The sequence below is a fragment of the Talpa europaea genome (assembly GCF_964194135.1).
Source record: "Talpa europaea genome assembly, chromosome: 16".
NCBI lineage: Eukaryota > Metazoa > Chordata > Mammalia > Eulipotyphla > Talpidae > Talpa > Talpa europaea.
The window spans coordinates 42,339,533-42,352,274 of record NC_140084.1 but is presented as its reverse complement, the minus strand read 5'-3'; the positions used below and the strand labels follow the sequence as shown (position 1 = coordinate 42,352,274).

Here is a 12,742-nt window from a genome sequence, read left to right as displayed (position 1 = left end):
GTGTATTTCGTCATTCTGCCTGTTTTGTTCCCCGCTCTGGCTCTGGTGAATCCTCTCACTCTCCCACACTTCTGACTGTACCCAGTGCTTGTATAAATAAATAAATCTTTAAAAAAAAAAAAAGAAATGAGAAGAGACACAACGAAATAAACAGTGAAACGGGAGACAGAGAGGAGGTAAAGCTACAGAGAAACAGACACTCCCAGACACAAGCCCCATCCCAGACTCTGCAGAAGCCTCCCATCCTCTCCCCAGCTCAGGGACTTGGCAGAAGACTGGATCTGGCAAGGCAGGGGAGGGCAGGAAGGTGGCTGCATTCCTTAGCCTTCTGTTCCCAGCCCTGACCTACCCAAACCTCCTCCTGGGTCAGCCAGAGTGAGAGATGTTTGTCTGCCATCATGGCCTGGCCTCAGGTGGGGATGCCCTCCAATGGGCTTGAGGGACCGAGGCAAGGGAGCACGGCAGCATGGGCACAGTATATTTAGGGGTACGTGGGAGCAGAACTCTGGGGATAGAAATGGCAGATGTTCAGGCCAGGGCAAAAGTTCGGGAAGTCAACATGTGGGGAGACACCCAGGAGTTATAAGAATAGGCATGGAGTGCCAGGAGGCCATTGGGGACACTGGTGACAGCATACAGGGCACCCAAAGCAGTGGCAGAGATGTGCCCAGGGCTCGGGTATGAGCCCCAGGAACCACTGGCCTGGAGTATAGGTATACCTGCACGCGCCAGCGATGATTTTACAAGTGTATTTCGGAGTCAGAAGTACGGGGTACAGCATGCAGGAGTCCATGGGTCCAGAAATGTCCAGATCTATTGAAACAAAAATGCCGGTGCATGTAAGTTGCCAAATAGGTCAGGATGCAGCATGTAGAGAAAAGCCAGGGGGAGCCAGGAGGAGCCAGGTACAGCGGAGCTGGGCCTGAGGGGTGGGGTGGAGACCTTGGCTTGGGGAAATCAGTGAAATGAGCAGCCACCCACAGGTGACCACCCCTCCCACTTGGGTCTCCGCCCCTGCCCCACCCAAGACCCCAGGGAATCAAATAGAGGTGCCTGGGAGAGGCCTGGAAAATCCAGGGCATGATGATCACTGGAACCGTGGTGCTGCTGCTGCTGCTACTTCTGCTGCTGGCATTAGCCAAATGGCATTGGGGGATGCCGGGCTTGCCAATGCAGGGGACCCTACCCCCAGGACCCAAGCCACTCCCGCTGCTGGGGAACTTGCTGCAGCTGGTGTCTGGACGCCTGGACCGTGCACTCATGGAGGTAGTCTCCACAGCGGATGGGGGGCAGAATTATGGATTTATAGAGATGGGTCTGGGGACTGCTACTCCTGGTTGTCCAAACGAAGACAGTGCTGAGGGCTTGGACCGCATGAGTCCTGAGGAAGACTGAGGGGCCAGGACCCCTGAGTTCCAGGAAGGAAGAAGACGGGGACACAGGAAGCCAGGGCTCTGGTGTGAGGAAAGAGGAGACTGGGGTGGGAAATAAGACCTCCAGGGAAGTGGGGCAGTGGGCCAGAGCTCCAGGTTCACCCAGGAGTTGCGCCCCCACCCCCTCCCAATTCCTGAGTCCAGGCCGAGGAGGAGCCTGGGGTGGAGGCAGGGGAGGGGAGGGATTGCTCTCCTGGTGGGCAAGGTGAGTACTGAGGGCCCAGAACCCTAGTTCTGAGGGTGCAGGGGTCTGGGGGACCTGGACTTCTAGGTCCTGAGGGAAGAGGATTCCTGGGTCTGAGGGAGGAAAGAGCTGGGGACCTGATTGCTGGGCCTGGAATGAAGGCCCGGGGACGCCTGGGTTGAAGGAGGGGCGTGAGGGGGTGCGCTGGGACCGCGGGGGCGGGCAGGAGGGGGCGGCAAGGGGCCCAGACCTGGACCCGCTGAGTTCGCCTCGCCCCGCAGCTCTCCGGCCGCTGGGGCCCGGTGTTCACGGTGTGGCTGGGCCCGCGGCCGGCTGTGGTGCTGTGCGGCTACGCGGCGCTGCGGGACGCCTTAGTGCTGCAGGCAGATAGCTTCTCCGGCCGCGGGGCCATGGCAGTCTTCGAACGCTTCACGCGCGGAAACGGTGAGGCTCGGCAGCGAGAGCCCCTGGGCCCGCCCGGTCTGGGCCCCAGGGGGCGGGGCCGGGGAAAAGGGGCGGGACCTATCCGAGAGGCCTCGTGACTGAGGCCCAATTAGGTGGGGAGGGTGGGGCGGAGCTAAGTGGAGGGCCTCGAGCAGCCAATGAAAGCGCAGAGCCTGTGAGTCAAAGCCTGCGGGAGCGCGCGCTGGTCAGAGATGCCGGCCGGGACCGCCGAGCGAGGGGCGGGGCGGCGAGGTGGGCGGCTCCGCCCCCGACGGCCCCGGGACGGGGCGTGGCCAACCCCGCCCCGCCCCCTCTCTGGCCCGCCCCAGGCATCCTGTTTTCCAATGGACAGCGCTGGCGGACGCTGCGCAATTTTGCGCTTGGGGCGCTCAAGGAGTTCGAGTTGGGCACGCGGACCGTCGAGGAGCGCGTCCAGGAGGAGGCGGCTTGTCTGCTGGGCGAATTTGAAGCCACCTCTGGTGCGGCCTGGGGGGCGAGGAGCGGGACCTAGTGTGGGTGATCAATGGACAGGCAAGAAGGGGCGGGGAAGGCGCTCGGGTGGGAAGACGCCAGGAACGATGGAGCTGGCTGGGGGCCGTTATCATCTCGTCCTGTTTCCGCTGCCAGGAGCCCCGTTCGACCCCAGGCGGCTACTGGACAGCGCGGTCTCGAATGTCATCTGCTCCGTGGTCTTCGGGAAGCGCTATGGCTACGGGGATGCAGAGTTCCTGAGGCTCCTGGACCTCTTTCATGACAACTTCCGCATCATGAGCTCCAGGTGGGGCGAGGTGAGAAGGCAGGCCCAGTCACCCTTGTGCACCCAATGTATGACACCCCAAGTTCACAGGCCTGTTGCCACTGGATCATTGGAGTGATCTTACACTCTGGAATGGACGAGTTCCAGGACATGTAACATCGAAGTCCTGATCCACTCTTCCCCTGAGGAAACTGATGGTCTTATCGAGATCCTGTCCCCCCCAGATGTACAACATTTTCCCCTCCCTCCTGGACTGGCTCCCCGGCCCGCACCACCGAATCTTCCGAAACTTTGCGGAGCTGCGGGTCTTCATCTCAGAGCAAATCCAGCAGCACCGACAGACCCGAAGGCCTGGGGAGCACAGGGACTTCATCGATTGCTTCCTCGACCAGATAGATAAGGTGCAGACCCTGCTGCTCTGAACTACGCACGCTGCCCATCAGCAGGCGCTCAACTTGCAGCAGCCCCCGTGTCCCCTGCCTACAGGAGCAGAAGGACCCAGAGAGCCATTTCCAGGAGGAAACCTTGGTGATGACCACGCACAACCTTTTCTTCGGCGGCACTGAGACGACAAGCACCACCCTGCGCTACGGGCTTCTCATTCTGCTCAAGTATCCAGAGGTGGCAGGTCTGCGAGCTGGAGACCCCAGGGTGAGGTGCTGGGGGCTGGGCTAGGCTCGGCTCACCCCTTCTGGTGCCCCCAGCCAAAATGCAGGCCGAGCTGGACACTGTGGTAGGGAGGACACATGCCCCAAGCCTGGAGGACCGTGCGCGCCTACCCTACACCAACGCCGTGCTACATGAGATCCAGCGTTTCATCAGTGTCGTGCCCCTGGGGCTGCCACGTGCCCTCACCCGCGACGCCAAGCTGCACTGCCACTTCCTGCCCAAGGTCCTGGCGGGTCCACAGAGCCTGTTTTCTGCATGGGAGGGTGTGGGGAGGGTGCAAGTTACCTTGCCCTTAACTGCTATCAGCAGGCATGAAGGAGTGTAGCAGGGATCAGAGGTTTGTAGTAGAGAAGGGAAAAGGCCCACCTCTGGGGCAGACGGGACAGGAGAGCAGGTGAGGTATTGGTGGCTGAAAGGCAGTCTTCTCAAGTCAGCGGGTAATCCTTGCCCATCTCCCCAGGGCACTGTCGTGATTCCTCTGCTTGTGTCAGCACACCACGACCCCACCCAATTTAAGAGCCCAGATTGCTTCAACCCCACCAACTTCCTGGATGACAAGGGCGAGTTCCAGAGCAATGATGCCTTCATGCCCTTTGCTCCAGGTCTGGGCCAGGGTGGGAAGGCACCAGCCCAGACAGGCCCTGGGGTGCCAGAGCTTCTTACCCTGCACTCTTACCCCCAGGAAAGCGGATGTGCCTGGGTGCAGGCCTGGCCCGATCGGAGATCTTCCTTTTCTTCACTGCCATCCTTCAGCGGTTCTGCCTGCTTCCGGTGGGGAGCCCTGCCCACATCGATCTCACCCCGCAGTGCACCGGCCTGGGCAATATCCCCCCGGCTTTCCAGCTCCGGATGGTGGCCCGTTGAGATCAGGCTTGGTCACTCTCCACCCACTAGCTCTCAGACCACCTTACCCACTTTGGTGAATAAAAGCCCCAGAACAGCAGCTGGAGGGGTCTATTTACCAAGAAGAGGGAGGGGGAGTCAGATGTGTATAGCTCTGAGGTACTTTTATTTCTTTCTTGGCTGACAGGACATCCACACCCATGCTCCTCCCAGCACCTTTTATCCACCCAAGCGCGGCAGCCCAGTCCGAAAGGTGCCGTGGCCAAAGGGTTTGGGGAGTCACTTCACATTCTAGGCTGGAGGAGTGGGAGGAAGACTCCCCCCACAAACCTTTGCCAGCAAGAGGCCATGACTCACCCTAACCCCAAATCCTGCATCCTGGTGGGAGGTGGCAATGCCTCCTTCCAGCTCACCCCCCCGACAGGGGCATGACCAGACAGGGCAGGACATAAGTCCCCAGCTCCGAGAATGACAGGCCCCAACGCTGGGACCTACCCAGGTCACGACCCCAGTCCCCACCACTGGGCAGCAGAGGTCTCTCTGTTCCTCCCTGGTCCTTGGTGATGGACAGCGCCCCCCACACCAGGCAGGACAGAGGCAAAATCAGAAGCAGCAGTGGCGGTGGGGAAGGAGCAGGCACCGAGGCGGGCTGCTGGCGCGGCGGCGCGGGCCCAGGCTCTCCAGGTCAGGGCAAGCTGTCTGCCCATGCAGCTCCGGGGCTGGCCTCTAGGTGGGCGTGGTGGGCTGTGACACAGGTACTTGGACACCCTTCTGTCCTGATGCTAAGGGGAAAGAGGGACAGAAGACAGTGAGTTATCAGGGAAGGGGCAAAGAGGCCAAGGAGAACCTTGGAGGCTGATGCTGGGGGCTCCAGCATAGTAGCAGGTGGGCAAAGAGAAGGGAAAATGAAGGGAAGAATTTTTTTTTAATATCCAAAGAACCAGTCCTGTTATGTTAAAAAAGGAAAGAACACGACACCTGCAGACACAGGCAGGCAAGAAAGCTGCCGAGAGCAGGATTGGTGTGGCACTAGCGAGGTGGATGAGGCAGTGGAGAAGAAAGGGCTTGAGGGAGGGGACAGTGGTGGGGAAGTAGGTACCTAGCTGATACTTGTCTTTGGCTGCTGCTCGCTCCTTGGCATCAAAATACCAGACAGTGATGGCATACCTGGGGACCAGAGCAGCCCAGAGGGCAGTCAGAGATCACTCTCCTTCAATCCCATCCTCAAGAGACCTAGCATCCACCCTTCAGCTCCCACCAGGGCCCCCCCACCCTCCCCATCTTCCCCACCCTCCCCACCCCAGAGCATATCATCACTCCTTAGTGACGCTGGGTGGAGGCCCTGTCAAGACTTTTGTTGGCATCAGGGTAACACCGGGGCATAGGCTCAGAAGTCTGGGTCATACCTGGTGGCATAGGCTGGCTTCACCTCGTGGGGATTCCGCCGGTCAGACCAGAAAATGAGCAGCCGGTCAAAGAGTGGCTCGATATTGGCTACCACGGGCCGGCCCTCCGGGAAGATCTGCAGCAGGCCGCCGTGCACCTGGGCGGGGTGGGGCGGGGCGCAGGGTGAGGCAGATGTGGCCCACTCTGGGGAGCCCACCAAGGGGCGTAGGCTGCAAACACCACTCCACCCCCCAACCACATGGGCTCTTAAACTGAATGACAGCCCAGAGTCCGCATTACCATGGAGATGTCTTTAGCAGGAAGCTAAAGACAGGACACGGGAGTGTTCATCAGCCTAGGGGCTGGCCAGGCAGCACCAGTCCCCGAAGAGGGGGAGCCACCACGACAGCCAGGAGAGGAGGTGCCATTTCCCAGGAAGAGCCAGCTGGCACACCACAGCCTCCACCCCCAGCGGGAGGAGAAAAGGACCCTGACAATGCCAGAGCTGAGCTGGGAGTGGGAAATGGAGTAGATGCGCCCCCCTGCCCACCCAACCCTACCTTGACGTCCCAGTTCTGATTCAGGTAATAGATACAGGTGATGCAGCGTCCATCGCCATGGGGATTGTCAACGTGCCTCACGTAGCCCAGCCCGTTGCCTGGGTAACAAGCCACCATGGCCTGGTAAAGAAGGAAGGAGGTTTGCCTTTGCCTAATTTTTCCTCCCCAATATCCCACCCGAATCCTCCAGTGTCCTGGGCTCCACGGGCTCAGCTTCCAGACTCTCCTTTCAACAAGGTCCCATCCACCAGAAACCTCAGCTCCTGTATCTGAAAAGTCCATTTCCCCCCACACACACACCCAGAGCCTAGCGCCCAGAGCCGGGCACCCAGTGGGGCTCAAGAATAACTGAGAGTTTTACTTTTTATAGGTAGCCCAACCCTGCCTTGGACATTTCAGCAGAATAAAGGCCATGTAAACAATGGCTGGCGTGCAGGGATGTGGCTTCATAGCCCTACACGGGGGTTCTCACCCTCGGCCACAGGGGGGACTCACCCAACGCAGATACCCAATGCCAAAACCCCAGCGCACCAAGAGGTGCGGTGTGCTAGGTCTAAGACGAAGCCAGGAATTTTCAAAGGCTCCCCCAGGTGATTCTTCTGAGCAGGAGTGTCGAGAAGCACTGCCCCTGACTACAAAGAATCCCCACTAAATCCCCAACGTGTCTCACGCACCCTGGAACAGGTACCAAAACCTACGGGTGGACAGACTTGAGTTCTAGTCCCCACGCCACGGACATGCTGTGAATGTAGCCTTGGGCAGTCCGTCAGGTGCCAGTTTCAATGGGGCCAACAGACACCCGTGTTTCTCTCAGAGAGGCACGAACCTCTCTGAGAACACAGCTCTGGGGGTTCCCATTAGTGACTCATTCCAGGTCTTGGCTTCTGGGTACAGGTCTAATGCTAGGGCGCTCGCATCCTGTTCCGACAGCAGCAGTTCCCCAGGTCAGCCCTGACCACCAGGATGGTCGGCCCAGGCAGTCTTGCAGTCCACGCCCCCGGGCCATCTCAGTGCTATAACACAAGCCATGAATGCCTGGCAGGCAACTCTTCTTCCCCATCTCAGGCCCCTCATCCATGAAATGGAACCTCACAACAGCTATTTCACAGGTGGCTGAGGGACCTGAACAAAACAGAGCATCTGGGAAGGCACCTGACAGTGTCGACCACATGACAGAGGCCTAAGCGCTGGCTGAAATAGTGCCTGTCCTACCTGCTGTTCAAAGCACCTGGGAGTACCGGCATGAAGACCCCCCAGCTTCCCCTCAGCTGGGAACCATCTGTCTTGACCCCTTGACCCACACTGAGGCCAGACCGGACGCTGCTGGCCACCAAAGCCCAGCTGCATCTGCGCACAGCCTGGCAACATCAACATTCCGACCTCACATGAGCCTTTGCTGCCAAAGCAAGAGCCTTGCCGAGCACTCCAGGGCAGGCCAGGCAGACTCCTCACAACACACCACCTCCTGGCCTCACCCCACTGGTAAACTGCTCTGCATTAAACATGTGCACCTTGCACATGTTTTCCTGTGCAAGGTGCACACGCCCTTGTAGCACTGGCCCTGGGCAAGCAGCCAGGATGGCAGCCACCAGATTAAGGCCGCCCAAAGGAGTCACACTTCTCTGTGGCAGCACAGGGCAAAGCCCTGGTCCTCGAAACTCCAAGTGCCAGAGGGAGAGAAGCTTCTCTGCAGTGCTCACTCCCTGCTGACAGGCCAGCCTCTGAAGAAAAAATGTGACTGTGGGCTACTAACTAGGGACAGGGGAGGCCTCCCCAGCTAGGACCCAAGCAGAGACTTCACTGGTTCTGCATGAAGATGGGGGAGGAAGGGAGAAAGGGGTCCAGGGCTGCAAGCTCTTGCAACAGCGGCCAGACACTCGTTTCTCCAGCTCTTGCTGCTCGGTTCCCATTGCATCCTGAGGAAATACAAGTGCCTGACTGCAGCCTCCAAGACCACTGACCTCATCCTGTGCCCATCACTCTGCTGCAGCCTCATAGGCTCCTGACTCTCCTAACAGGCCCTGCTCAGCCTCACCTCAAGGCCTTTGCACCTGCGGTGGTCATGCCCCCTGCAGGTCTCCAGTCAAGGGTGACTGTGCCAGCTGAAGCCACCTGAGCTGATTTCCAACTCCCACCTCTTTCAGGGAACTCAGCAAACAGCTGTTTACCAGCACTGGCCGGAGAAGCAGCACCACGGAAGCCCCTGGGGCCATCCTGTCACCCTAGCACCCAGGCAGCTGCTAACTGAAAGCAAGTCTCTGGGTCTCAAGGCCACCTCTGCTCTGTTCTGTCCTGGGCACCCTCACACAGAGTGCCTCACTGTGCAGGTGTGGAAAGGGACTTTGCATAAGGCCATTAAAGTCCCACTCATCCCCCTCCTACAAACACCTGGTTGGGGGTGGAGGAGAGTGTGTGTGGACTTCCTGTCCCAAGGGAGAGCCTCAGTGCTCAAGGACAACAAGCAGAGTGCCACAGAGAGTTGCTTCTCACCCTCCCACCTCAGGGAAGGGGAAGCTGGGATCAGAGCCAGGAGATTAAAGAGTTAAAGGCCATGGGTGACAATGTGCCAAAAACCCCATCAGTTCCCCAACCCCCCCCCCACCAAGCACTAGCACTCTCCCAAGTCAGAAGCTGGGAACTAAGCCAATGACAGCAGGCCCCACCTCCAAACTGCTCTTAAAGGGGCAAACCAAGTCAGCCAGGCCCTCCCTGGGGTGCCCTGTGGTGGTCCATGATGCCAAGGGGAGAGGGCTTTCCCACCCGCAGGTCAATGAGCAGAGGGCTCAGGCACAGGAGAGAAGGCAGGACAGACGTGCGAGGTCAGGAACTATCAAGGGGCCAGTGTTGCTGGCCCAGGGCACACGGGTGATCCATGCCCCCACCACTGTGGCCACCCATCTCAGTATCCCACTCTTACTCCAGAGCCTTGGAAGGGAGCCCAGATGTCACCCTTTGAAGGCAGGGAAGCCTGGAGTTGCTGTCTCCCAGGAGCAGGGAATGGTCTGAGAGGAACTCCAGTGACTGGGCTGGCTCCTCCCCTCCCTTCTCTGTCCAGCTTGGCTTGTTCTTGCCTCTTAGGGCAACAGAGGTCACCCAGGGCTAGAAGATACCAATTACCCACCCCCCCAATCCTAGCCAGAGCCCTGTCCCTAACCACATCCAAAGTGGAAGGCAGAGGCACCACAAGGGAAGAGATCTGCTCCCGCTACTTCTCCTCCTACAAGAGCCACAGACTAGCTGGAGACTTAAACCTGCTTTTCCTACTCTATGGCCAAGCAAATGTCCTGCCCCAGGCTACTCACCTGACCTCCACCAGCCTCTCTCCAGAGATAACAGGAGGTCCTGGGAGAAGGTGCTTAGCACCCTGTGGCCCGGGAAACTCCTACTGCTCTCCTGCCTGGGAAGGGACAGGAGGCAAGCCCTGAGGGGCCAAGCCCAGGGAGAAGCTGCCTCTGCTCTCACTATCAAGGGAAGCAGGACAAGTTCCAGCTCGGGTGGGGAGGATACTGGCCTGGGCCCCGGGGGAGCCCTGGTCCCCGAGCCAGCTCCAGGCTGAGAGGGAAGTTGCAAGAGGGCGAACCCAAGAAGGATCCAAGGCGGGGAGGAAGGGGATGAGGGAGCACAGTCTCCTGCCCACCAGACAGAACACAGCAGTCAGGCATCACTGGTGTTGAGCAGCGGCCACTCCCCACAGTTGTGTCCAAGTGACACCAAGCCCTGGACTACAGGTCAGGCCCTCACACCCGCCCTGAAGAGAATCCGTGTGTCAGCAGCTGGAAAGGCCCTGGGGACCATTGTCTTGTGCATGGCTCGTGACCCCTGGTTCCTGAGGCCCTGACAACTGCCCATAAATTCCAATCCAGTGAATGTTTTGCTTAAGAGGTCTATGATTTCTGGTTGATTCTCAAAAAGGCGCAGGTTCCAAGAAAAGATTAACGCCTAGTACTTTAAAACTAGAAAAAAATGACCAAGAGGAAGAAGGTAGCAGGTCAAGGGAGGAGACCAGAGACAGGCAGGGATGAAGTGATGGGACAGGAAGGATGGGGGGACAGGGACAAGGCCCGGAATTCCACCATGGTCAGCCAGACCCAGCATTAAGAAGCTGTCCTTGATGCAGACACCTCAGCTGCAAGCTGGGTACAAAGTGGTGCCGTGCACAACACAGCAGGCAGCAGCACCTCCTCCCTCAGCCTGGCACTGACCTCACTGCTGCCACCCTCCCCACAGCTACCCGGTTCTCCTGCCTGGGAGACAGAATGGAGACCAGAGGCAGATGCGGGGCAGGACCAGACACACAGGACAGCAGATGAGGATGGGGAAACAGGAAACGCCAAGATGGGGAAAGACAAGTGCCCGTGGACAGGAGGCGGCAAAAAACCTGGGGATGCCCACACGGATGGTTCTTGGTGTAGAGCCCATGAAGACACACTAGGGACCAGAAACCCCACCATGGCCAGTGCACAGGTGTTGGCACCTCTGCTCAGGTCCTTCCAAAGGGCCCCTGGCAAGACCAGAAACCACTGTGACTACAGGTTAAACCACTGATCCAGAGGTATACAAACGAAGGCCCACGGGGAGAAAGCACACCGGCCCCAAAGCCCCACAGGTGAGGGAGGGCCCAAAGTGCACCCCACACTGCCTCTACAGGTGCTGTCTAAACCCTTGGGTGACCCCACAAGTCTGTGTCCAAACTCTCTTATGCTGAGAGCACGAAGCAACCAGAAGTGCTGGCAGCTCTTCCCAGGTGCCCCCCACAAAGCCGTACCTTGGTGCGCCCGTTGATGACGTAGGCGCCCAGCCGGCCGGCGCAGTGCCGGATCACAGCGTCCACATGGGCCATGAGGGCACCGATGCTTCGGCAGCCTGGCTCGTGGCCTTCCACCCAGGCAATCTGGTCCCCGCGGATGCTGCGTGGCGGGATGGCCCTCTGGCTCACGAGCTGCCCATCCCGCAGCCGCCCATCCCGCTTCAGGGCCTCCACCTCGGCCAGCACGCGGCCACCCAGGGTGGCCCCCAGGAAGGTGTCCTTGACGCAGATGCCATAGTACCGCATGCAGGGCACAATATAGTCCAGGGCCAGGCGCTCAGGGGCGGAGGGCGGCATCTCCTCCCTCTGCCCGCTGCTGGCCTCGCCGCTGCCGCAGCCCATGCCACCCTCCCTCTCTGCCTCTGCCTCCTGGTTCTCCTGCCTGGCCCAGGGCCGCTTGCTGGGTGCAGGGGCATCCCCCCCATCCTCTGCCCATTTCCGTTTGGGGGCCTCAGGCCGGGCACCCTGAGCTGCCAGTCGCTGACACCCCTTGGTGACCAGTGCTGCGGCGCCCTCACTCTGCAGTGGCCACAGCTCACCACCATCCTGCCCACCAAAGCCTTCCCGAAGGGGGCTGGCTGTGGTAGAAGTGGCTGTGGCTCTGGGAGTCCCACTCCCAGCCGAGGCCTCACCGGGCACTCCTGGATGGTGGTAGGAGGGTAGCAGGGGACAGGGCAGGTAGCTCTCCACCCCCATCCCGGCCCGGCTAGTCTCCAAAGGCTCTGACACAGAACCCGGCAACTGTGGTTGAGCCTGACTCAGGGGCTGCGGCTGGCACGGGCTGTCCATGGCAGCAGCGTCTTCATCCCCCGGGCATGGAGGGCACGGCCCAGGCCCATGGTGCCACCCTCCTCCGCCTCCTCCTCCTCCACTTGATGCAGCCGGGGGCCGGGGCGGCTGAGCCTGGTGTGAGGCAGGGTGAGGCAGGGCAAGTGGCAGAGGCTCTTCTTGCGCCCTGGGGGTGCTCGCTGGTCCCCAAATCCTCTGCTGTCCCTAGAGGCTTGGACAGGGACACGTCAGGGTGGCTGGAGGAAGAGAGAGAAAAAGGGATGTGAGAGGAGCTTAGAGGCAGGCAGGATGGGTGGAAGGAGGGGAAGGTGCAGGGGCAGTAGAAAGGAACACAAACTAGGCTACAGAGAACTCCCAAAACCTGAGGTCAAGTGGGGGAGAAGACCCTGAGAATTAGGGGAAGAAATCAGTGACAGACAAGAGGTGGTGAAGGGGTCAGTTGGAGGAACGGGGCCAGGAGAACGCAGAAGACGGCCATGGGGGCTGGGGAGGGGGTGAGGAGCATCCTCAGACAGAAAAGAAGGGGCCTGAAGCAGGAAAGGAACGGAGGAGGCGTGGGGAGCAGGAAACAAATAGAGGGGCTCTGCCTGGGGGTTCCAGAGACAGAGAAGCAAAGCATGGAGTCCACAGGCAGAGGAAACTGGGGGGGGGGGTGTCCAAAGACAAAGAGAATGGGGGCCCCAGGGACAGGAAAACAGACCGAAGCGAAGCCGAGCGGGAGTGCCGGAGACACGGAACCGGGCGGAGGGGGTCGACCTGAGCAGAACCGGAGGAAGTCGGCTGGGGGCTGACACACACCCAGACGGAAGGGAGGCCCTCAGACAGACCGACAGACGGAAGGGAGCCGCAGGAGGAGGGTCCACAGCCACG

At 59.8% G+C, this 12,742-nt stretch overlaps 2 protein-coding genes across 3 annotated transcripts; one reads left to right on the top strand and one right to left on the bottom strand.

The window, feature by feature from the left end:
- Positions 1-1,080: 1,080 nt before the first annotated feature.
- LOC311186622 (cytochrome P450 2F2-like) lies at positions 1,081-4,351 on the top strand (the record flags this gene model as incomplete). Its single annotated transcript, XM_084257732.1, has 9 exons — positions 1,081-1,266; positions 1,899-2,061; positions 2,391-2,540; positions 2,689-2,849; positions 3,043-3,219; positions 3,305-3,446; positions 3,523-3,710; positions 3,948-4,089; positions 4,170-4,351. 9 exons carry the CDS (start codon positions 1,081-1,083, stop codon positions 4,349-4,351), a joined length of 1,491 nt encoding a protein of 496 aa, XP_084113858.1.
- A 208-nt stretch (positions 4,352-4,559) lies between these two features.
- On the bottom strand, positions 4,560-11,872 carry EGLN2 (egl-9 family hypoxia inducible factor 2; the record flags this gene model as incomplete). 2 transcript variants are annotated; one of them, XM_084256749.1, is made up of 5 exons in its annotated part: positions 4,560-5,112; positions 5,430-5,497; positions 5,737-5,873; positions 6,277-6,396; positions 11,042-11,872. In XM_084256749.1, the coding sequence occupies 5 exons, from the start codon at positions 11,870-11,872 to the stop codon at positions 5,057-5,059; spliced, it is 1,212 nt and encodes a 403-aa protein (XP_084112875.1). In that variant the 3' UTR covers positions 4,560-5,056. The 2 variants fall into 2 exon arrangements, with proteins under 2 accessions (XP_084112875.1, XP_084112876.1); XM_084256750.1 differs by having other exon boundaries at positions 11,357-11,872.
- Positions 11,873-12,742: the final 870 nt, after the last annotated feature.